The following is a 24,571-nucleotide window of genomic DNA, read 5'->3' on the forward strand; positions in this document are numbered from 1 at the left end:
TGATTCCTAAAGTCTCCAAGTCCCCACCCAAAATGTCCAGTCTCAACGAGACCAGTGGCCACATAAGATGATTTACCCCAAATGACAGTGACAGAAGTCCACACACTATGGACATGGTGTCACAGAGAATCCCCATTTCCCCTGAGACGGGTAATTCACGACTTCTCATTCTCTCTCTCCCTCTCTCTCTCCCTCTCTCTCTCTCTCTCTCTCTCTCTCACACACACACACACACACACACTGTGTTTCTGCCTGCAGTATCTACTGTTCATGAAAACTTTTATATTTAAAACCATCTCGACTTGGCTATTGTCCCCCTCAGCAATCAGACAGTGAGAAAACACCCACAGGCACTGACCTCCCAGGAGGCGTCAATGTCGACTTTAGAAATAAAGACAGGCCATCCTGCCCTGCTCACTGTTGGCAGAGGACCATGGTGCTTGAGGGCTCACACCAGCTTCTCTGGTCCTCACACCCCTGCAGTTTTTATTCCTTCCTGTTTCATCGTCTCCCCACAGGGTGAGGCTAGCATGTCATCAGGACTGTCCCCTTCTCCACCTGTGTTCCCCGGGGTCTTAGCTTAGGGCCTTGAGTGATAAGCCCAAGCACGGCTCCTGCTGCAGCTGAGGACCGCATTATCATGGTACTGATAAAGTAGTCACCCATGTCACATGCACCATCATGTCACATGCACCATCATGTCATATGAACCATCATGTCACATGCACCATCATGTCACACGCACCATGTCACACACACCATCGTGACACACACACCATTGTGTCACACACACACCATCGTGTCATGCGCACCATCAAGTCACAAGCACCATTGTATCATATGAACCATCATGTCACATGCACCATCATGTCACACGCACCATCATGACACGAGACCTATAGACTAAGAGCCTGCAGATCTGAGTGGATCTCAATGTTTGGTCCCCAGGGCGTGGCACTATTGGGAGGTGTGGCCTTGTTGGAGTGGGCGTGTTCTTGTGGGAGTGGGTGTGTTCTTGTTGGGGTGGGCGTGGTCTTGTTAGAGTGGGCATGGCCTTGTTGGAGTGTGTGTGTTACAAGAGGCAGGCTTTCAGGTTTCAGGAGCTCAAACCACACCCGGTGCCTCTTCCTGCTGCCTGAGGATCCAGATGTGGGACTCCCAGCTCCTCCTCCAGTGTCACATCTGCCTGCACGCCGCCATGCTTCCCAAACCTCTGAAACTGTAACCCAGCACCAATGAAATGTTTTCTTTATAAGAGTGCTGTGGTCATGGCGTTTCCTCACAGCAACAGGACACGGGCCAAGACACCGACCACTCGGGAGTGCCTCAGCCTGCACACGCTCTGCTGGAACCGTCCTCCATGCCGTGGGACACGGAAGGAAACCGCTCATCCTGACCTGTCTTTTTCATTCTTGCGGTAATTAACGTCTTTAGCCTCTGGCTTTTCCTTGGGTGGAACTCTGCCTGCGGGGTCATGGGGAAGCTACATGACAATGGGTCACAGGGCGGCCATCTGTGTGGCCTTCAGGACAGCTGTGACAAGCTCATACAAGCTCATCATGGGGCAGGTGGCTCACAGAGGGTCCTGCACACATCCTGACTACTGGGCTGCCCTAGAAAAATCTTGGACGGAGGCAGGATATTAACAGCATCTTATAGAGCTGCGGTTCTCAGCCTCCCTAATGCTGCGACCCTTTAACACAGTTCCTTGTGTTGTGCTGACCCCGACCATAAAATTATTCTGTTGCTACTTCATGACTGTAACTTTGCTACTGTTATAAATGATAATGTAAATACACAACACCCAGGACATCTGATGTGTGACCCACAGGTTGAGAACCACTGCTGTAGAATATGGTCAGCCATCATCCATCCCCACACCCACCAGGGACAGGGTCTCTCTGTGCGGCCCTGGCTGTGCTGGAACTCACTCTGTACTGCTGGGATTAAAGGCGAGCACCACCACACCTGGCTTTCCCGTCCTCTTTTACACGGGACACTTAAGGAATGAGGATGTCAGCTTGCCCGAATTATTTAAGATCAGGAGCAGCGCTTGGTTGAGAAGCAAGCCTGCGCTGCCGTGGCTACACTCCTCACTCCTCGCCTGGAGGGTGCCCGCAGCTGCCCGTCTACAGAGGACAACAAAGGCTCCTTACCCCTTCCCGAAGGCACCTCATGAGCACAGTGTATGCAGCCAAGGGGACAGACCAGCAGTCCCTGGAACGCTGTCTCTTTTCTTCCTGAAAAGGTGACAGACAGTGAGGGAAGACAGTGAACACTGGAGCTGAGGGTCCCAAGCGCACGTCCGAAGCGAAGCGAAGCGTTCCAGGTCCCTCCGAGATCACCGCCTACTCCCGACCCGGGGCCTCTTACGCCTTCACTCCCATGTGCACACGCGGTACGTCTGCCTCTTGTCTTGCATAGGGTGCCCTGCAGACCCTCGCACAGCCGGCTGTGCCCCCAGCCCGCCGAGCAGCACCTGTTATCTGGGGTGATTAGTCTAGGCCGGGCCACTCGCTCTGTGCAACCCCTAAACACATACTTAGAGGGAGGGAACACACAGTGGCTGGGAAAGTGACGACCCTAACCCTGACCCTGACCCTGACCCAGACCCTGACCCTGACCCTAACCCTAACACTAACCCTAACCCTAACCCTAACCCCTAACCCTAACCCTAACCTTAACCCCTAACCCCAACCCCAACCCCAACCCTAACCCTCCTGACACTTTGTGCCCTCTCCCCTCCTCAGGGAATCTGTGAGAACGAAATAACCACGTCCACTGTGTACCTGTCACACACACTGGGAACACTGCTTTACCAATGCCCACTGCCCTGAGGGACAGCCCCCTCCTCCCCACTGTCCTGAGGGACAGCCCCCTCCTCCCCACTGTCCTGAGGGACAGCCCCCTCCTCCCCACTGTCCTGAGGGACAGCCCCCTCCTCCCCACTGTCCTGAGGGACAGCCCCCTCCCTCCCCACTGTCCTGAGGGACAGCCCCCTCCCTCCCCACTGTCCTGAGGGACAGCCCCCTCCTCCCCACTGTCCTGAGGGACAGCCCCCTCCTCCCCACTGTCCTGAGGGACAGCCCCCTCCTCCCCACTGTCCTGAGGGACAGCCCCCTCCTCCCCACTGTCCTGAGGGACAGCCCCCTCCTCCCCACTGTCCTGAGGGACAGCCCCCTCCTCCCCACTGTCCTGAGGGACAGCCCCCTCCTCCCCACTGTCCTGAGGGACAGCCCCCTCCCTCCCCACTGTCCTGAGGGACAGCCCCCTCCTCCTCCCCACTGTCCTGAGGGACAGCTCCCCCTCCTCCCCACTATCCTGAGGGACAGCTCCCCTCCTCCCCACTGTCCTGAGGGAGAGCCCCCTCCTCCCCACTGTCCAGAGGGACAGCCCCCTCCTCCCCACTGTCCTGAGGGACAGCTCCCCTCCTCCCCACTGTCCTGAGGGACAGCCCCCTCCTCCCCACTGTCCAGAGGGACAGCCCCCTCCTCCTGCTTGCGCTCAGGGCTTCTCTCCCATTCTGCCATCCTTCTCCAGGCCCAGGGGTGACCGCCAGCCCTGTCTCTCCTAGACAACATGTCTTCTCTCCGATGAATCTCCACCTCAGGAAGTTCACTGTCTCCCTCTCCAGAGGGTCAGAAGTTTGAGGACACCCTGGGCTACACAGTGTGCTCCCAGCCCACCTGGGCTCCGGGGAGCCGCCTCCTTCCGCTTCATCTCTTCAGAGAACCGCCTTCTTTCTGCTGGCTCCTTGGTCTCCTCAGCCCGCTCTACCTGACTCCGTCCGCATCCCACTCCAGGTGAAAATGCACGAGCAGACAGTGGTCGGCCCCCACCATTCTGTGGTGTGTGTTGGTGTTCACGTGCATACGTGTATGACGGCATCACCTCTTGAGCCTGCACCCTCCACACTGAGGCGGTCTCTCACTTGAACCCAGCTTGCTCTGGGGAGCCCGGCTCCCACACTGGGATCCCACGGCCACCACGCCCAGCTGGCATTTACGTGGCTGCTGAGCTGAGCCATCACTCTGTCTCCCAAGACCCAGGTCCCCAGTGACTTTCACATCACCACCCAGGAGATTCTCTTCCGTCCTTTCTCTCAGAGGCTGGGGCATGTCCCCAACCCTCAACAGGACATGTAACTAACATGTCCCTCGACCTGCAACTCCCAAACAGCTGTGCGAGCGTGAAGAGGCCGTGCGTGCTGGAGGCAGCGCAGACAGAAACGGATACTCAAGAGATAGATGGATCGAGACAGACATGAGCGTCACAAAGGACGTCCAGGGGGGGACGGGGCTGGCGAGGTCCTCCTGAGAGGGGAAGGCAGGTGTCACGGGAGGGAGAAAATGCACAAGCAGGAGAAAGCGCGGGCACAGGTTCGGGGCCTCAGCAGGGCAAGGCTGGGGAAGAAAGCTTTCAGAGTGGAGAACCCTGTGAGTATCTGAAGTTCCCCAGTGAGATGGAGACGGGACAACCCAGAGCCCACGGCGGTCTCACCTGCGTGGCGACCAGGTAGATGAGCTGCCCGAGCGTGGGCAGGAGGCACTGCTTCAGCTTGCTGCTCCTGAAGTTCTCCCGGATCAGTTCAGTCAGGAGCGTGATCGCCTGCAAGGGGGGAGGAGGGGTCACTCCAGGGAGCCTCACTGCGGGGCCTGGAGACCGAGGCACCTGCATGCAGCCACACCACAGCAGAACTGACGAGGAAGCAACGGGTGTGTGTGTGTGCGTGTGTGTGCGCGTGTGCGTGTTCGCGTGTGTGTATGTGTGTGCACGCGTGTGTGCCTGTGTGTGCGTGTGTGAGTTTGTGCGTGTGCGCGTGAGCATGTGCGTGCACGCGCGTGCGCGAGCGTGTGTGTGCACGCGTGTGTGTCCTTGCTGTTTCTGGTCAGTGCGGGCACGACCCGCCACAGCGCTCAGGAAGACAGCCGGCAGCTTTCAGGGGTCCTGGTATCTAACTCAGGTTCATCTTGGAGGCAAGCTCCTGTACCCGCGGGGCCATCTCGCCAGCCCCTGTAAAGTCTGCAGTGAGATACATTCGCAAGGCATCCACCACTGGCAACTCAGGCCCCGATGCTCCAACGACGACGATGACGACGAGGACAGTCTTTGCCTCTAGCTTGCAGTTCAGTCTGTAAAGTTCAGTGCGCGTGCCCGTGCCCCGTGTGCCCTCTTCCCGGCCTCTCGTATCCCCGCACTTGGGATTTGCCCATGATGTGTACACATCGATGTCACATGATTTCCCATTGCACGGACTCGCCACACGGCGCTTGCGGAGGGGAACCGCGCGGCGGTGGGGTCAGGCTTCCTTTCCGTCTCCACTGACCGCCATTAAGTTACCCTCAGTCCCGTGAGACGGACACACAGACGGCTGCAAAAGTAGCAAACTGGCCGTGTGGTGGCTGCCCGCCCGTCCGCCCGCGCCTGCTGCCCTGACCGCGCCCATCGGGGCGGGGGTGACCTGGGGGACGAGGTGAGCTCGCCCTCGCACGCAGAGAGCAGAGAGCGTGGGGCACCGTCCTTGCACGCACGCAGAGAGCGTGGGGCACCCTGGGGACGGGAACCATCTGTCTCCGGGAAAGTGGTTTCTCCCCTATCGTTTCCCGGATTCCTATTTACCACGCAATATGGACGCTAACGGGTTACCCCAGATGATGGTGAAAGCCCGGAACTCTAAAGAGAGAGCAAAAGATGGAATGAGGAAGCGTGGGGTGTAGGGAGGAGAGCAAGGTGCAGAGGTGAGGTGGACATGTCTAGATGATGTTTGATGGCTAAGGCAACAATTGTGGAATTACATTTAGACAATTACACAAAAAAATAAAGTATTTAAAAGGGAGGGTTTTATATTTTTAAATTTATTTACTTATTTTTATTTATTACATATACAGTGTTCTGCCTGCATGATGCCTGCAGGCCAGAAGGGGGCACCAGATCTCATTACGGATGGCTGTGAGCCTCCATGTGGGTGCTGGGAATTGAACTCAGGTCCTCTGGAAGAGCAGCCAGTGCTCTAAACCTCTGAGCATCTCTCCAGCGCCCATAATGGGAGGAATTTTCTATACCCCACTTGGATTAGTAAAAAGATGACACTAATGGACTTTGACGTGTTGGTATAAAATGATGGGGGATGTCCTTCTGTGTGTGTGTTTCTCTTATTGGTTGACAATAAAACACTGTCCGCCCAATGAGGCAGAAAGATAGGCAGGACTAGAAGGAGACTTTGCCAGAGACAGTCGCTATGGAGACCACAAAGGAGTAACAGGCCCAGGCATTCTCCAGTAAAGTAAGATCACGTGGAAATAATTAGATTAATAGAAATGGGTTAACAATTAAGACAGAGCTAGCCAATAAGAAGCCCTACAATTAATGTAGCATCTGTGTGCTTATTTGGGGCTGAAGCAGCTGCAGCCACAGGACCTGGCAGGACAAGGAAAACCCACAATAATTAAAAACTAGGAGCAACTACTAAAACAAAATCTACACAAGAGGATAATTTAGTAATGCCACAGGAAAAAAGGTCAAAATGGAACTGCATGTTCAACAACTCTAAGAAGGCAGTAAAAAAAAGAAGAAAAGTATTTAAGAAAAACAGGAAACAAAAGTCAATTGTCACACATATGATCGGATATTTTAATAATTACACTAAATATAAATGACATAAATACAGCGATTAGAAGACAGAGACTGGAAGAGTAGAATTAAAGTATGACCCAACTCTAAGCTGCCTACAAGAAACTCATATAAAAATTTAGTAAAACTGGTAGATGGACTGTGAAAGATGAAAAATTATGTAACAGCAGTAGTAAATGGGAAGCAATGATGGCTATACTGAATGCAGAGACTTCAGAACAAAACAAAACCTGTTAAAGACCAAGATAAACTATAGTAGTCAGTTCAGCAAAACTATACACATACACACATACATATGTACATACATCACATACACAGACATATATACACATACTGCTTACATAATATACATACATAAAAATATATCAGTGTCCATGTATAATACACACATACATATATCCTATACAGAGACATATATATATGGTATTGATATGATTACTTTGTTTTGGAATGGATTTTCATTTATTGATATAATTTAAGGTCAATTTTGTGATGTGTATATTTCTCCTTTTGTTTAGGCATTGTGTTTATATAGTTCATTCAGAAACATATTGTATAATGTAGTACAGATTATAGATAATTACGTATGATAGTCAAAGCTTAGAGTTAAGTTAGTTAGGTTTTCAAGATACACAGAGATGTATTTGAAATAGATAGGCATTCTTCAAACCTTTCAAAGACCTACAGAATATGGCATTTAAAATGGTTTAGGGTTTTCCTGACAGTGAGACATAATTGCTCTTGGCAATACCACCTGCACCAGAAAGGAAGATGGACATCAAAGAAATGCATTATGAAGTTTGCTTCCAATATGGCAAGACTAGCCATTTGGACAAGATACTGCTCTGGACTGTCTGACTGTATAAACTGGACTGTCTGACTGTATAAACTGGACATGCAGGATCCACAGAAAAGTGACTGCTGATTCAAGATAGACATTGCTATAGAGTTCCTGCTTCATGGAAGAGTCTGCCAGACAGTCTGCAGGACACAGAGGAAAGTGACTGACAAACTGCCAATACAAAAAAGACAGTTTAAAGTTTCCTGCTTTGCTGAAGAGTCTGCCAGACACACTATGGCCTATGGGCTGAAGATGGAAGATTACAGAAGAACTTCAGGTGACTGACAAGGCAAGATGTCTCTGTCATTTCTAGAGTTTATATACTATCCTTCTGTGGTCTTTAAGGAGTTGAAGACAAATAGTTATGGTTATAGTTTTCCTTAGTTAGGTTTAAAGATAAGTTACATATAGGACTTTAGACTCACAAAGATAGAATAGATGATGGAATAGTTTCTTAAATCTTGATAATGTTAATGGACTAAATATTGTTAACTGTGATTCTTATTTGATAACTGTTGTGTTATATATTTTGCTATGCTAAGGTTAAAACCCTTCTTTTTATTTAGACAGAAAAGAGGAGATGATGGGAGATGCCATTCTGTATATGTTTCTCATACTGGTTAATAAATAAAGCACTGTTGGCCAATAGGAGAGGAAGATAGGAGGGACTAGGAGACAAGGAGGAAATAGAAAGTAGTAAGGAGGAGTCAAGATGGAGAGTCTGGAGAAAGCAGTATGCCGCCGGCTCCCCGGTAAGAGAAATACATAGATCAACAGAAATGGGTTAATAATTAAGACAGAGCTAGCCGATAAGAAACAAGTAACCAGGCCAACAACATTGTATCAAATACAGAGTCTCTGTGCATTATTTGGGGCTGGCGGCGTGGCGGCGGGACAAGACCAGCGGCGGCGGGCAGAAAAACCGTACTCGTTACAGACATGAGACACTGAAATACAGACTAGAGTGAGGGTCAGAGAGGCTGTGTGTGTGTGTGTGTGTGTGTGTGTGTGTGTGAAACTACACAACACTGCTTCGAGAGACACAGATCTTACTACGGGGAGAGCAGATTCCATGGCCGGACAGAAAGGCGGACACACACAAACCCACAAGAGTGGATCCAACCAGTGTAACAAACCCACAGGGAGACCCACAGTCACAGTCGGCCGGGGAGACTGGACAGCCCACCAAGAAAAACAGGTGAACCTCAACCTCAACCCAACACCACGTACAAACCATTAACGCAAATGGACCGCCAGCTTAAACCTGAACAAACTTCAAACTGTCTGGATAAGGATCATGAGGTGAAGATTCACTGTCTAGGGCTAGTAAAGGCTGATCTAACATTGACGGCACAGAGACACTGTTCCAAAGAGGATGGACAGCCGTTAAACTCGGTACCACAGAAATCAGGGGAATGCAAACCAACCCCCATCAGGACAGCCAAAATATAACCCAGACGCAGCATCAGAACCAACTGGGGTGGTGAGAAGCCACTTGATTCACACCTTGACAGTGGGGTGTGAACCAGGCAGCCACGCTGTAAACCAGCTTGGTGCCTTTAAAAGTCAAGAGTGTGTACTGCAGCACACTTGTACAGGCAGTAACAGGACTGTCATGAGTTCAAAGCCAGTCTGTGCGGTACATAAAACCCCACGTCAGAAGCCAGGGGCTGAGGGTGCAGCTCGGTGGTGGACCCTTCGCCTAGCACGCAAAGGTGGTGGGTGCAATCTCCAACACTGCAGAAATAGTAAATAACAACCAAAAAGAAAAACTAAACCTTGGCAATTGTTTCCCCTGAACATTTACCCCAAGAAAGGGTTTATTAAGAAGCCTGTCTGTAGCCATTGTAGTTGTGATTCCCAAAGCTGGAAAGGACCCAGATGTCTGTCAATCAAAGTGCTAATGGTGACACACAGTGTGGCACGGCTGTGCCATGGAAACCGCTTCAGAAAAACCCGAATAACTAAATAAATAAAAAGCGGGCGCCGACTGCCGGAGCTGCAGGGGAAGAAAGGCCAGGGTGCGCATGTGTGCTCCCTATGCAGTCCTCTCAAACGGAGAAACAGAGACACGGGCACAGCCTGGCGGCCTGTACCTGCGCGGTGCACCTGCGCGGTGAAGGCAGGCGCGGCAGGGTCCGGAGGGCCCTGGAAACACAGAGGCTGCTTTCCTCCAGGCAGCGTCCCAAGGCGAAGGCGCTACCTCCGCGGGATGGGACGCCGCTGGAAGGCAGAATTACTATAACTGCACGGAGAATCAGCAATAACCCTGAATTAAAAGGCTAATTTTCAAAAAGTCAAACATGCCCTACACTCAAATCTTACTGTTCCCGAAGGAAGTTGCTGGGGTTTACAGCATTTTCCCCCTCTATAATCCACTGGTGCTTGTGCAGGAAAGTGCCCCTGGAAATCGAGACCATTCTAATTAAAGCCATAACCCCGAGGGACCGTCACCAGCGTCCTGTAAACAATCACACAGGTGAGTCACTCCGGTGACCTCACATCCCACCCGTAAAAAGTTAACATAGCTAACGGTGTCGTGATAACAGTTTCCCGTTACCTTCACATTTTAAATAAGTATTAGCATTAAAAAGGAAGGAAAGGGGCTGGAGAGGTGACTTGGTGGTTAAACACACTGGCTGCTCTTCCAGAGGACCGGAAGTTCAATTCCCAGCACCCACACGGCAGCTCACAGCCCCAGGGGGATCTGGCTCCCTCTTCCGGCCTCCTCAGGCTCCGCGTGCACATGGTACACATGCATAGATAGAGGCAAACACCCACACATGTAAAATAGCCAGGTTCTTTTTTAAAAGGAAAAAACAGAACAAATAAATGGACAATAACAAGGAGGAAATGTGTTTTTCTTGACTGAGGTACAAGTGCATTTGAGAAAGAAAGGCCATTACAAAGCAGAGTGAAAAGGTAAAACGGGTTAGTTGTCTTCACGCCTGCCTGCCCGAGCACGGGCCCCTGCGGCCAGCATCCCTTCCTCTCACCGACGACACAGGCACCCACTCTAGTGGTTACTGGTGGCCACATGCCCTGCGTCCAACCCCTTCCCTGCCGTCTGCCTGCCTGGAAACCAGAGAGCTTGGCTGCAGGCTTGTGCTGCCAACCCTCCCCCCATCCTCAAAGGATATGTAGAGACCCTCACTCTGTATAAGAAACGGGCCAGCCTGCAAGAGAGCCAAGACACAGGACCCTGGCGCGAGGGAAGCGGGGAGGGAAACGTTTCCCCAGACACCATCCAAGCAGGCCTCATGCACCCCCCACTTAGGGCCTCCCTCCCCTCCCCCCAGGGACTGAGCCACGAGGGGACGGCTAGGCGGCAAGGGGGGTCAAACACGATTTCGGACTCCTGAGGTCAAGAGTGCTTGGATCCCCAGGGCCTCCCACAGCCCAGCTGAAATGACATGGGGGGGTGGGGGGGGACACTGAGCAGGGGCTCATTTGGCCCGCACAGTGCATCCTAAGTGGTCTGGAGACATTCTTGACGGAATTGTTCTGAGTATCCAGAACTGTCTTCCCTGCCACCCTCTGAGCCGCCTTGCAGAAGTGGCGGGCGTGCCTAGGAGCGGAGGCCTGAAGGCCTCTGAGGGCCCCAGCCTTCCAGGCCAGAGATGAGTGTGCCCACCCAGCAGGACCCTAACCAATCCATCTCATGTCTATCACTCTGCTAACTGGACCTGGAGAGCAGGACCCTGTACCACGTGACACACGGGTAGACCATGTGTCCGCACTGGACGTGACCTCAAGAGACCTGCCTGGCGCACAAGGGCTGGAGAGATGGCTCAGTGGTTACAACGCTTGCTGCTCTTACGGAGGACCTGGATTTGGTTCCCATCGTTCGCATCAGATGGCTCACAGCTGCCTCTAAGTCCAGTTCCATGAGATCTGACGCCCTTGTTGGCCTCTGCAGGCGGTGTACATACAAACCCCATACACACACAAATGAAAATAAACACAAAAACAGCCAGGTAGCAGTGGCACACACCTTAAAACCCCAGCACCCAGGAGGCAGAGGCAGGCTGACCTCTGTGAGTTCAAGGCCAGCCTGGTCTACAGTGTGAGTTCTAGAACAGCCGGGACTACATGGAGAAACCCTGTCTTGAAAAAAACCACAAATAAATATTAAAAGAGAAATTACTGGGCTGTGTGCTGCCCTCCACGATAAGGAGATCCACCACGACGGGAGGGGGGGTCCCTTTGGGTTTAGGAGCCCCCTCTTGCTGAGCGTTGGTGTGTTGGTGAGCCTGCCATTTTGAGAGAGCATGGCAGCCTGAAATAAAATGGAACAAAAGCACCCGCCGTGCACCGGCTGTCACCGTAACGAGGGGCAGGAGGAGGCCGCGCCATCTGCTCCACTGGAAAGGAGTGAGGGTCAGGACACAGCTTGCAATGCACACTTGCCTCGAGCGCACAGGGCCTGGGCCGATCCGTGGACCAACCACAAACACTGCTTGTAAGACCAGGCCTAGCAGAGCCCCGCACTGCCTGCGTGCACAGCTGACACCCTCATGCCATGGTATGCATGCCATCGCTTGCGTGGCTGTCCCCAGCCCCACACAAAGGAACAGCACTGGTCATAGGGGGCGTTTGCACAATATGGTGACATCCGTGGAGATCAGAAGGCTGCATCTCTGCAGCTCCCCCCCCCCAAAAAAACAAACAAACAAACAGGGCACAGAAAGACAGTGGAGAAAGGCACCCTGAGAGCCACAACCTTGGGACTCACACATCTATACTAGACAGCAGGACAGAGGAGGGCCAGCTCTGGTGGCTTGCAGCCAGTGGGTCACAAGCTTAGAGAGAATCTGCATTTGAATACATTTAAACATACAAGCTAAGCCCAGTGTGGAGGAAGCCTTTCCATGAGAGCACACATTGCAGACTTTGGTGCTACACACGAGCGGCCACCAGAGGGCGGACACGGTCAGGCGCAAGAGCCGACATGGCCAGCGTCCTTCATGGGAGCCTGGGGCTCTCTGAGAGCTGGAAAGCAAGGCCTGTGCTCACTCCAGCTGACCCGGCCACAGCCTCTGTGGAGTGCCTAACCCACGGAGAACAGGCCAGCCTGGGCCTCTGAGCCGCCATGAGGCCCCCGAGTAGCAGGCTAGTGATGTCACAGACCTTGATGCTGGAGGGGACAGAAAGGGTCAGACATCCCTACCGACTGAGCTTAGGCCGGGTCCTACTATCCACATGCTCACCTCCACCACACGGCTCACCCTGGGTTCCAACCCCACCACCACCATCGACCACCATGGACCTGAGTAACAGCAATCCTCACCCCACCCCCAGGGGCCCTAGGTGAGTCATTGCCCTGGCCATGAGCCCTGTGCATTATTCTCACTGGCTGAACGGTCACCTCATCATGGGTGGGAGGCTCTGACCACATGGTCCCTTCGGGGATGTTTGCTGTCTGCTAGGCCGAGCACACTCGAGTGGATGATTCCACACCCTTTAGTACACAGCACAAACTGGGTTTTATGGGGCTGAGAGAGAGAGAGACAGATAGAGACAGATAGAGAGAGAGAGAGAGAGAGAGAGAGAGAGAGAGAGAAACAAAGCTGAGGTGGGAAGCTAGGAACGGGGGTGAAAATGCATTGATGGCATTCTCAAAGAATTAATAAAATGCGTTATTGTCTCTTTGTTTCATGCCTTCTTTGGCTTTCAATAACTATGTCCTGTCCCTCACCAGCTTACTGAGGTGTAATTAACTAATTGAACATATTTTCAACAGAAAACAAACAAAAGCTTGTTTACCAGAAAAACCCATGGACAAGTTCACTAAAATTAGTCACATTGTGGCTGTAAATGATCGCGCCCAAGCTCCGACTGCAAGGCTAGCCGACTGCAAGGTTATCCTGCGTCTCCAAATGTCTTTTCTTGGTTTACTGTAGGGGGATGTTTGGAAGATTTACATAGGTAAATTGTCATAAATAGAAAAACACACTTTTATAATCAGAATATTTACAATAATAAACGCTGCAAAGAAAAAATGTACAGGAATTGGTTCAAGCGTGTACATATGAAACACAGGTATCCCCAAAAGTGTGGCACACACCACTCAGCGCCAAGGGGGTTTCTTTCAGGCAGAGTCGGAGAGGCTGCGCGAAGTGGCGGCCCGGGACCCTAGCGTGGCCCGGGAAAGTGGCTCAGCGTAAGCACACCGGCCGCTCTTGCGAACCTAGGGTTTGATGCCCAGCACCCACACTAAGAGGCTCACAACCACCTGGCAATCCCAGCTCCAGGACATCTGTACTCACACAAAGTCGCACAAATATGAATAAAAAAATAAATAAACAAAGGCTAACTGTAAGTAAACTGGTATTATTTTCTTTAAAATTCTCTAACAAGAAAGAAAGAAGGAAGAAAGAAGAGGAGAGCAGAGGAGAGGAGGGGGAAGGAGAGAGGGGAGGGGAGGGGAAGGGAGAGGAGAGGAGAGAGAGGGGAGGGGAGGGGAGAGGGAGGGGAGGGAGAGGGGAGGAGAGGAGAGGAGGAGGGGGGGGGAGGGGGAGGGGAGGGGGAGGGGAGGGGGAGAGGAGGGGGGGAGGGGGAGGAGAGAGGGGGAGGGGAGGGGAGGGAGAGAGAGAGGAGGGGAGGGGAGAGGAGAGGAGGGGAGGGGAGAGGAGAGGAGGGGAGGGGAGAGGAGAGGAGGGGAGGGGAGGAGAGGACGGGAGAGGAGGGGAGGGGAGGAGAGGAGGGGAGGGGAGAGGACGGGAGAGGAAGGGAGGAGGAGGACGGGGCACAGAGACAGAGGAGCACAGGATGGCCAGGCGTCAACAGTTACCGAGTGAGCTGCCTCTGTCTACACACTGTACTTTTGTTCTGAAACTTTCCAGAGTAAGAAAATCTTCATGAAGCTGGTCAGTGGTGGCCCACGCCTTTAACCCCAGCACTTCTGAGGCAGACACAGGTAGATCTCTGTGAGTTCGAGACCAGTCTAGTCTACAGAGTGACTTCCAGGAAGCTACAGAGAAACCCTGTCTCGAAAAACAAAACAAAAACAAAAATAAAATGAAGAAGAAGAAAGAGGGAGGAAAGGAGAGAGAGAGAGAGAGAGAGAGAGAGAGAGAGAGAGAGAGAGAGAGAGAGAGAAGGAAAATCTTCATGAAAGGGTTAAGCTAGGCCATATGTTCAGCACCCTAATGCGTCCAGTGCCTTCCTGAGACTGAACACACAGACCACACACACACACCAGGGCTCATCCTGAGCTGCTGCCCAGGAACCTCGGAGGCTCCAGACTGGTCAGCATGTTAAACTGCAGGAGAAGAAAACTTGGGCTGGGCCATCGTCCTTCTGCAGACTGGACCTCAAGAGTTCTGAGCCTGAGGTTCGCTGGCAGCACCCCTGGGAACGGCAGGCAGGCAGCCAAGTCTGCCAGGCATCATGCTGATCTTGGTAACCCTCAAGCGGAAACTGAGGACGCAACAGCCAGATACTGAGCAGAAACTTCTAAACAAGGTACAATGTAACCAATGCCTGTGCCTGCTAACCCCACCCCCACTCCCACACCAGAGCCAAACTGCCAACCTACCGCATTTTCCTCGGTGCTTGACTGCCCCCTAGTGGCTGCTGAAATTGATACAGCCAACTACTTGCAACAAAAGTACTTAAAAGTGCTTAAAAGAGCATAAAAGAAATAAAATTTTAAATGTCCATTCAGCGTGGTGTAATGGCCACACCTTTAATCCTAGCACTTGGAAAACAGATGCACATGGTTCTCTGTGAGCTCGAGGCCACCCCGGGAGTGAATCAGTCTAAAAGAGAAACAGCTCATACAAAGGTGCTCCTAGTGCTTGGGATCACACGCCTTTAATCCCAGCACTAGGGAGGTGGAGCCAGGTGATATGACTGGGCGGAGAGAGGACTATAAGGCAGAACACAGGAACTCACTGCACCCTGAGCTTTGGTGGAGACAGATGTAGTCAGATCCAGTCTGAGGGTTCGTGGGTACTGGCTTCCCCTTCGGTCTGAGGCAGAGGTAAGAGCTAGTCTCTGATCTTCCAGCTTTAACCCCAATATCTGTGTCCGGGTTTTTATTATTTGTGCTACAACTGTATGTGTGTTTCTCAGCTCAGGGCTCATCTCTGGCCTGGCTTCCCCTAATCATGCCACCAGGCAGCCCTCATCTTCAGATGGGCGTGATAGCTCCCTGTAGACACCTCCGGGGGTGTGAGGGGGACCTGGCCGTGGCATCTGTCACCTCACTGACAGCCTGGGTTGATCCGGCTGACCTGGCTAGAGAGGCGGGTGTCCCCTTTCTCCCTCATGGCTCTGTGTGTGTCCCCAGAAGCCATGTGCTCCATTAAGGAGGGGAGCTGTCCCCACAGAGGGGGGTCAGGGTCAGGGCAAGAAGTCAACAGCTCAGCTCCCTGAAAGAGGAAGTAAGATCTTCCCTGTGCAAAGCGCAGCCATAGCCCGGGACATTCTCGATACCACGAATGTCATTTCATGTAAGTCCCCAGAGCTGCAGTCCCTGTCGTCAGTGCTGCTGGGGCCCATGGGGCAAGCATGCCACCCCCACACACACACACTCTGTCTGTCCTGTCATGTGCGGGGATGGTACAGGTAACCCACAGATACACATCCCCCACAATGCCATGGGGGACACTGAGCCATGGGGGACACCGCAGGGTTTCTGGAATGGCTGGCCCTTATGCATTCCCACCAGCAGCCTGGGAAATTCACCGCCTCCCGGCACTTGCCAGCGTTTACGACTGTGCGGAGCTCGGAGTTTAGGCAAGGTGACTACTTGACATGCCCTGGCTTCATTTGCAGGTCTATGGGAAGATGCAGCATTGAATATTAAACACAGCATTCACACTGCTTTCAAACGTTATCATGGTGATTAGCAAATCTGTCAGCAGCCATCAGAGTGACCGGGTAGGTGAGTGATGCTAGCCTAGGCTATCAACGGGAGCTGGCGTCAAGGCCGAGACAAGCCTCTGGGCAGACCTGTAAGGGCTTTCTCAGCTAGCTTACTTGTGGGATGGCACACCCTAAGCGCAAACCGTCCCAGCAACCTGGCATGAGGAGGTCCTCAGAAAAGCCAACCCCCCCCCCCCCGTCATTTTCTGCTTTCTGCCTGCTGCCTCCACAACTGGCCGGCTCAGCTACCCTGCTGCCGCCGCCGCCACCCTGGGCTGACATCACACTCCATCAGTCTTCCAAAGAGGACTAAAGGCTAGTGTCTCTCCAGGAATGTTCCAGGCCTTCAGCACCAGATGAGGACGGCTGAGCCTCATCTGGTCCGGCCTCGTGCATAGGAAGACGACAAACTCTTAGCTTCTCCTGAGTGTAGCCAGCTACTCTGTGGAGGCCAGCCTGACACAGACAAGTCGGTCTAACCCCTCCTCACAGCACTTACCCACCCTGGACCATGCTAACATGATGCAACTCACCAGTGTCCCTATCCTCTGACTGAGCCTTCACCATCACTTTAGCTGATGGATTACACCAGACGGAAGCCACGCCCAGGAATTCATGGCTCATGAACCCACTTGGATCCCCCCTCTCATTCAGAATCAAATCCTGAGCCCCAGGAAGACCCCACCACAAGTCTCTACAGCGTGCCTCGGACACCTCACTGGCCCTCCCTCCGGTCCCCACAGCCAGTTTTACCTACGCTCGCGTCTTCTCGGTGGTCACTTACCCTGTGGGCACGTTCATTCCTTCACACTCCATCCCTCAGCCTCACTGGGGAAACCATCACCACGGGAATTCGTCTTCACTACAAGATCCTCCTACAGTTTCAGCACCACATCCCGGCTTCTGCCCTCAAATGTTCCACCTACCCAAGTTTCATTCAGCTACTTGGCTCTTGAGGACAAGGACAATTGCCATGAGCAGGCGAGACTAGACAGAAGGGAGCTATCAGTGTGCCCAGAGCTGGCTGGCACCCTCCCTGAGGGCCTGGGGTCCCCGGTAACCACAGTGGTGGCACCCTCCCTGCGGCCTGGGGTCCCCGGGTGGTGGCACCTTCCCTGTGGCCTGGGGTCCCCGGGTGGTGGCATCCTCCCTGCAGCCTGGGGTCCCCGGTGACCACAGTGGTGGCATCCTCCCTGCGGCCTGGGGTCCCCGGTGACCACAGTGGTGGCACCCTCCCTGCGGCCTGGGGTCCCCGGTGACCACAGTGGTGGCACCCTCCCTGCGGCCTGGGGTCCCCGGTGACCACAGTCGTGGCATCCTCACTTCCTTTTTTCCTTTCTCAGCTGTTTGAGGCCGGGTCTCACCGCAGCCTTGGCTGAGCTGGAACTCCTATGTAGACCAGGTCTGCCTCTACTAGGATTAAAGGCCTGCACCACCACACCTGCCAAAACCCTTTCTAATACCTGTCCTCGCCTAGCGAGCAGGGGCCCTAGGTGAGATTAACAGCACTAAAAAAGGGTGGGGATGGCAACCAGAAATGTCCTCCAAACACTGGGCTCACCTGACAGAGCAGCTAGCTGTCCTGGGACAAGAGGGAAGATATTAAATTCAGAGTGAAACCCCAGAAGAAAATGACTTAAATGTGAGCTACAATCCAAACCAGCCCGGCCACATTCTACATGTGTCTGAATGTGACAGTTGCACACTCTGAACTACAAAACCAAAGGCGATCTTTTCCACACTCAATGTGTCAGTAATGGGACATCACCTCAGTAATGGGCACGTTTTCCTGAAGCTCTGCCGTGTGTGAGGCCAGCAAGCCAATCACTCGAGCGACCTTGGACCGTCTGGAGAGAGGCAGAGAGAGAGAGAGAGAGAGGTGCAGTCAGGCATCAAACAATCACCACGCTAGCCGCCACGGATGACACCCAGTTAGCTGTAAGATGGTGAGGTGAGGCTGGCAAGAGGGCTCAGTGGTAAAGGAACTTGCCACCAACTCTGGTGACCTGAGTTCAGTCCCGGAACACGCACAGAAAAAAGAGAGAACCAACTCCTGAAGGTTGTCCTCCAGAGCCTGCACACGCCTACTCACGCACACACAGTGACAGGTCAGGCCTACGGTCCGGGGAAATGCCTTACCACACGCATAGAGATCATGAATCAGTGTCCAAGTTTACACAGTCTGGCTTATAAATCATATAGCAGTCTATAAATGCTTTCCTATTTTGCAATGCCCTTGGAGGCCGGAAGGGGGCATGTGACCCTGGATCTCTGTGACAGCTGGGACACTGACCTGCAGCACGGTAACCCTCCGGCCTCTCTTCCTCTGTTAATAAACACTGGTTTTTAACGAGGTGGCTTCTGGTGTCCCACAGAAAAGGACACTGATAAAGTACACAGCAATGCTCCACCGTGATATGAAAGAAGCAATGTAGGGAAGTCATGTTGATTACATTAATTCACTGGGGAAAAGCGTGGAAGCAGGACGGACTTGTTGGGAACGGGGCTTAGTGGGAAGCAGAGGCGTGAGAAGGGATAACAGCGGGCGGGGGAGGTGATTGCTTAAGTATGAAATGCTAACAGGATAAGTAAGTTTTAAAACCCTTTTCTCACTGAAAACTAGCATGGTGGAGAGTGAGGAGCCACACTCTATTTCTTGGTCTCTTAGAAAAAGCTTTGCAAGACTCTCTCAAGGAAACAAGTCAGACTCAGAAGTGAGGCCATGGCTGCATGTGTCCACCTCCCACAGCAGAGCCGGCCCTGACAGGCTTCTTCAACTCTTGCTGGTTCTTTGAGATGGGGTCTTATTACACAACTCCCAGGATGGCCTTGAACCCCTGATCCTCCTGCCTCAGCTTCCTGAGGATTGCAGCTGAGCACTGCCATGCCTGGCTACCTCTGTGTGTCTTGTACATCAAAAACCAAAAACTTTAAAGCACAATCAAGTAAGTCCCACAGGTGAAGACACACAAGGAACCCCTCTCCTTGATGAAGGCTGACTATAGACGCAGACCTCAGCAGCCTACGGAGATGGAAGAAAGGTCCGCTTGGCTGTGAGATAACCGTCAACCAAAGGAAAGGCTGGAAGTGGGGGAGGAACCTATGTGACCCGGAGGACTGAAGCTGACAGAGCGCAATGAAAAATAACCCTCCTAGGAGCCACTGGGAGGAGCAGCCTTCAGGGAAAACAGGAGGCATCCCCAGCTGGCCATCTGTTCTGGGGAGGGCACAGGGGTAGATGTGGGGAGTCATGCCTGCGGTATCTGAGGGCCGGAGTTCAAATCCCCAGCACGCATGTAACAAGCCAGACGCAGTGATCAGTGATGTGCACACCTGTGCCCCAGTGCTGGGGGGGGGGAGGGCGGCAGAGGCAGGAGGATGGGAACCGTCTCAAGCGGTCAACAGTATTAACAACACAGGTGTTGTGGGAAACAGACATAAAAATCATAGCATGCCTTACTAAGCTTGTGTTCCTCTATGCGGGACAAACTTGGAAAACCGATGGGGGGGGGAGGAACCAGAGAGCAGCGCTTGAAAGAAAACGCGAAGGCCCAGCAGGGAGCTGCCCACCGTCCACTGACTGCTTCACCCAATCAAAACACTCCGAGGCTGGGCGAAGTGGCACACCACCTCAAACCAGCACTCACGAAGGCATAAAGCTAGGAGTTCAAGGCCAGCCTGGGCTACATAGTAAGACCCTAAACCTCAAAAAAAAAAAAAGGAAATATTAAAACACTTTTTTTTTTTCAAATGAAGTTCAATTTAAATAGTAAAAAAGGTTTTTAACAGTGCCTGAAAAGAATAGAAGCACTTTCAGGTCAGCAGGGGGCGCTTCAGACCAGGAAAAAAAAAAAAAAAACCCAATGAACAGCAGCAGTTTCTATGGTTGCCAAATGGTCGGCTGTTAACCTAGCATCTCAGTTCTGTCTGTGGAGAGCAGCAGCTGAGATACAAGGAAAAAAAAAAAATCCCCTCCATCTCCAAAGCCTTTTGTAAATTCCCATGGTTGCACAAGTATTTCACCAGCATGGAGGAGTAAGTACTGTCACACCTCTGCCAGCCACAGCAGCCACACAGTCCTCCACGGTGACAGTGACCAGATAATCACAACACTCCCCAGCGTGGACCACACTCAGAACCAGCAGCTCCGACTTCTGGCCTCACTCAGTCGGACAAGGATCTACTGAGGAGGTGGCCCAACCCCCACAGTGAGCGAGATTTGCCCAGGGGCAGATCTGGGTCCCGACCCCACACTTGTGTATCCCACATAAACTCCTCAGAAAGTGGGGATGCTCGAGTCCCTCCAGCAAGGGCAGCCAGCACCTGCAGCACCCAGAGAGGAAACACTGCAGGACAGCCCTGTAGGTTTCCATGACACCGCGGGGGAAGCTCCTGCCCGGGGAACGGAAAGGCAGAGATGGCTCAACCCGAAAGGGCTGGATCCTCCTCACAACGATGGTCACTCAGGGTGCGACACTCGGGATTGGGAGAAGGAGACAGCTGCTTTCACCTCTCTCCACCCTCATCCGTGAGGGACACACGGTCGCCTCAGGTTCACTGAGGGTGGCTTAGTCCGGCAATGGCAACAACTATAAAACCCCCAAAAATGTGTCTTAAGATACAAATGCTACTTACATATCCCAGTTCGGAGCTATTCGCAAATGCTGGATTAGCAACTGGAACTAGAGTTTAAGAAACAAAAACATCAAAATGTAAGTTTTATTCAGAAGGGCATCCAAAGCAATGTCTATATTAACAGGGAAATCTGTACAGTGGAGAGTAGGACCTGCCCCCAGGGGCAGATGACAGACAAGCAAACGCAGCCAGTGACCAACAAGATAAACATAAACGGAAACTAAGAACAGGGCTGCTCGGCAATTAGGAGCACGCACTCTTACAGAGAACCCAGGTTCAGTTTCCTGCACCCACACTGTGGCTTACAAGCACCTGTAACTTCAGCTCCAGGGGAACTCAACACCTTCTTCTGTCCTCCAAGTGCACACACAGACACACACAGGCACAGACACACACAGACATACACAGACACACACACACACAAATAAAAAACAAAACTGATCATTAAAAAGCAAAACAGCAAGATGTCTGGTTTGTCCTTCCACTTAATGCTCCCTAATATTTGACTCCCCACCCCCCAACAGACACCCACAGGCAACTGTCACACTGACTTAGGAGCAAAATAAACTGAAACTTCTTCAAGTCGACTGTGGGGACCAATGGAGTGTGCCACTGACCCCTGTTGCTCCTTCCAGAGGGTGGCTTGAGGAACTCTGCAAATTCCCAGGGGTTACCAACGAGGCCCGCCAAGGCATAATTCTCCCAGGAGAAACAGAAGACACAGAAGGTTTATGACCTTTTATACATCAGAAACCCCGCTGTCTACCGGGTGACCCAGAGCAGGAGTCCAGGACAGGTACAGTGGCTCCCGATCAACACATAACAAAAATGGAAAGCTGAATACTACGAAGGCCACAGCTGGAAATCACTACTGCTTTAAAGAAGGAGTTGCGGGTAATTCTCAGGAAACTGCGATATCAACAAATCACCTTTTTTGTTTGTAATCAAGTTATAATTGTAACCAGCTGGACCTAGTGAGATGGGCCTATAATCCCAGCTACTTGGGAAGTTGAGGCAGGAGGGTCATATACTCCAGGTCCAACTAGGCTACAGAGTGAATTCAAGGCAAGCGTGGGAAATTCACACAGCAGCTCAAAAGAAAAGCTAAGACCAGATGCCTAGCCTGTGTAAGGCCCCGGGGTTCAGTCCTCAGTCACCACATAAATAGTCCGTGGTTTACTGTTGTTATTGTCTGTTTCAGTGCCCAGGGCAGAACCCCATGTTGTGGTCAGGCTACGGAACCGCTCCATGGCTGAGCTGAACCCCGGGCCCCCAGCTCTTGAACTAGTGTCCTTGGAGGCAGGTGGGGGGGCATCTCTGGGGGGGGCGCATCACCCTGCAGTACCTACCAACGGGGAATGGAGCAGCCTGGTGGCCACCTCCTTGTGAGTAGCCACCACACACAGATAGCAAAGGAGGTTCAGCTTGGCCCGCGATGTCCCCACGCTCTTCTCGCTCGAGTCGACCTGAGAGCAAACCTGCTGCAGAAACTCGTTCCAGCTCTGGTCCTTCAGGAGCTGCAACTTGTCCACTGCAGAAGGGAGCAAACAGAGGCGGTAGCATGCGTGGTGCGTGACGGGGAAGGCTGGGCAGCCATTGTGCGAGAAGCTGTGATGAGGATGAAATCCTGCACGACAGCGTCAGCCGGAAAGGCAGCAGACCCCACACCCATCCTGAGGAGACACTCCACCTGACTGTCCTCTGCCCAGAGACACTTCTTAACTATGTCAGTGAACTGCAAAATAACAACAGCAATAATAATAATAATAATAATAATAATAATAATAATAGCAACATCTTTAGACGTCAGAGAGCCAGGGAGATGGCTGGCCTTGTGAGCATGAGGACCAGAGTCCACATAAAAAAAAGCTAGCACTTGTAATCCTGGCGCTCAGGTGGTGAAGACATGGGCATCCCTGGGGCTCACTGGCAAGCTGTTCTAGCCTAATGGATGAGTTCCACATCAATGAGGGACCTTGTCTCAAAAGAGGTAGGCAGCATATGTCTAAGGATAACACATCCTCAGGCATAGGAACCCACACTTGCAAATGTGTAAGCCCCCCCCCACACGCACACACAGGTATATCCACACACATCTACACATATTTTACAAGTCTAATCAAATTACTGTTAAACATACCCAGGTCAGGAGTGTCGCTGTCAAAACCTGGACTCTAGCCTGTAGTTTCCCACACAAACCAGGCAAACACAGGAATCGCATCTAAATGCTCTGATTTGGGCTGATCTCCATCTATAGATGATTCATTTACAAAATTACAAATGTGGGGCTGGAGAGGTAGCTCAGCAGTTAAGAGCACTGGCTGCTCTTCCAGAGGTTCTGAGTTCAATTCCCAGCAACCACATGGTGGCCGACAACCATCTATGAGATCTGCTGCCCCCTTCTCACAGGCAGGCAGAACACTACACACAATAAACAAATCGTTTTTTAAAATTACAAATGTTCTCCAACTCTCAGGGAAAGACTGAATGCTTCCCTGGGTCTTCATAATAAAGGTCCTTGGTGCTGGCCACACTATGATTCTGCTTCCCTTTGTCCCTCAAGACACCCCTCCTTGAGGCTCCCTCCTGGCTTGCTTGACCTATACAAACCTTTAAGTTGCTTTCTTTAAGTCCACATCTATCCCAGCACCCCAGGAGCTTCCCCCTACCACAAGAGGGCGCTGGCCCAGAGGAAAGCCAACAGCTGGCAAAGATACATTTGCAGTTGACTTCTTTCTGTGCTGGATGCAGCCCGGAATCTCTTACAAAAAAACAGGTAATGAGTTATTCTTCACACAGACACTCCATTGGCAAGCAAATAAAGTTCATATTTACATCTGCTCACACAGCATGTGTGAGGAGCCGGGTGACCTTACCAGAATATGCCGGTAGGTGCAAGATTTTTGGATCAAACTTGATTGCAGGCTGCTTGATTATCTACGGCAGGAAAAACACTGTTGAGAAACCTCTTCAACTCAACAGTTGTCTCTGTATCCACAGGTCAACAAGGCCACAAAAGAACCGTATGAAACTTAATTGTCATCAAAAGGATCCAGGCCAGGTGTGGGGCACACCCTGTGGCTCCAGCCCCGGGGCCTACAGGTAGGAGGGCAAATGAGACCTTATCTCAGAGAGATCTGCCCGTAGTCTTCCTAGCTCAACTGGCTCAATCTGCCTCTCATTAGAATCCAGGGCGGCAGGCTGGACAGATGGCTCAGTGGTTAAGAGCACTGCTTGACCTTCCAGAGGTCCTGAGTTCAATTCCCAGCAACCACACTTTTTGGTGGCTCACGACCATCTCTAATGGGACCTGGTGCCCTCTTTGGGCATAAATGTGTGCATGCAGATAGCACTCATACGTAAAACAAATAAATATTAAAAAGAAATCAAGGCATCTGGAAAGCACCTACTGGGTCCTGCCCTAAGGAGGTCAGAAAACACATGACCCTACTCTCAGAGAGCTGAAACTCTAAATGGAAAAACAAGGTAAAATGTCTGTTAAACAATAAGATCCTTAATGTTTAACAGTTCAAAACAGGAAGAACAAAACCATAGACAGACACTTCATAGGCAGCAATTTCTTGAGAACAG

At 52.0% G+C, this 24,571-nt stretch overlaps 1 protein-coding gene across 1 annotated transcript in view; it reads right to left on the minus strand.

Moving 5' to 3' along the window:
• Ulk4 (unc-51 like kinase 4) overlaps positions 1-24,571 on the minus strand; it is a 275,914-nt gene that overhangs the window by 218,308 nt on the left and 33,035 nt on the right. Inside the window, exons 15-20 of the mRNA XM_051202614.1 lie at positions 23,857-23,917; positions 22,330-22,511; positions 20,981-21,027; positions 18,114-18,192; positions 4,501-4,608; positions 2,157-2,240 (exon numbers count right to left, since the gene is read on the minus strand). Of these exons, the coding sequence (XP_051058571.1) occupies positions 2,157-2,240; positions 4,501-4,608; positions 18,114-18,192; positions 20,981-21,027; positions 22,330-22,511; positions 23,857-23,917 (561 nt within the window). The remainder of the gene's footprint in view (positions 1-2,156; positions 2,241-4,500; positions 4,609-18,113; positions 18,193-20,980; positions 21,028-22,329; positions 22,512-23,856; positions 23,918-24,571) is intronic.

Source organism: Phodopus roborovskii, unplaced genomic scaffold, assembly GCF_943737965.1.
Source record: "Phodopus roborovskii unplaced genomic scaffold, PHOROB, whole genome shotgun sequence".
NCBI lineage: Eukaryota > Metazoa > Chordata > Mammalia > Rodentia > Cricetidae > Phodopus > Phodopus roborovskii.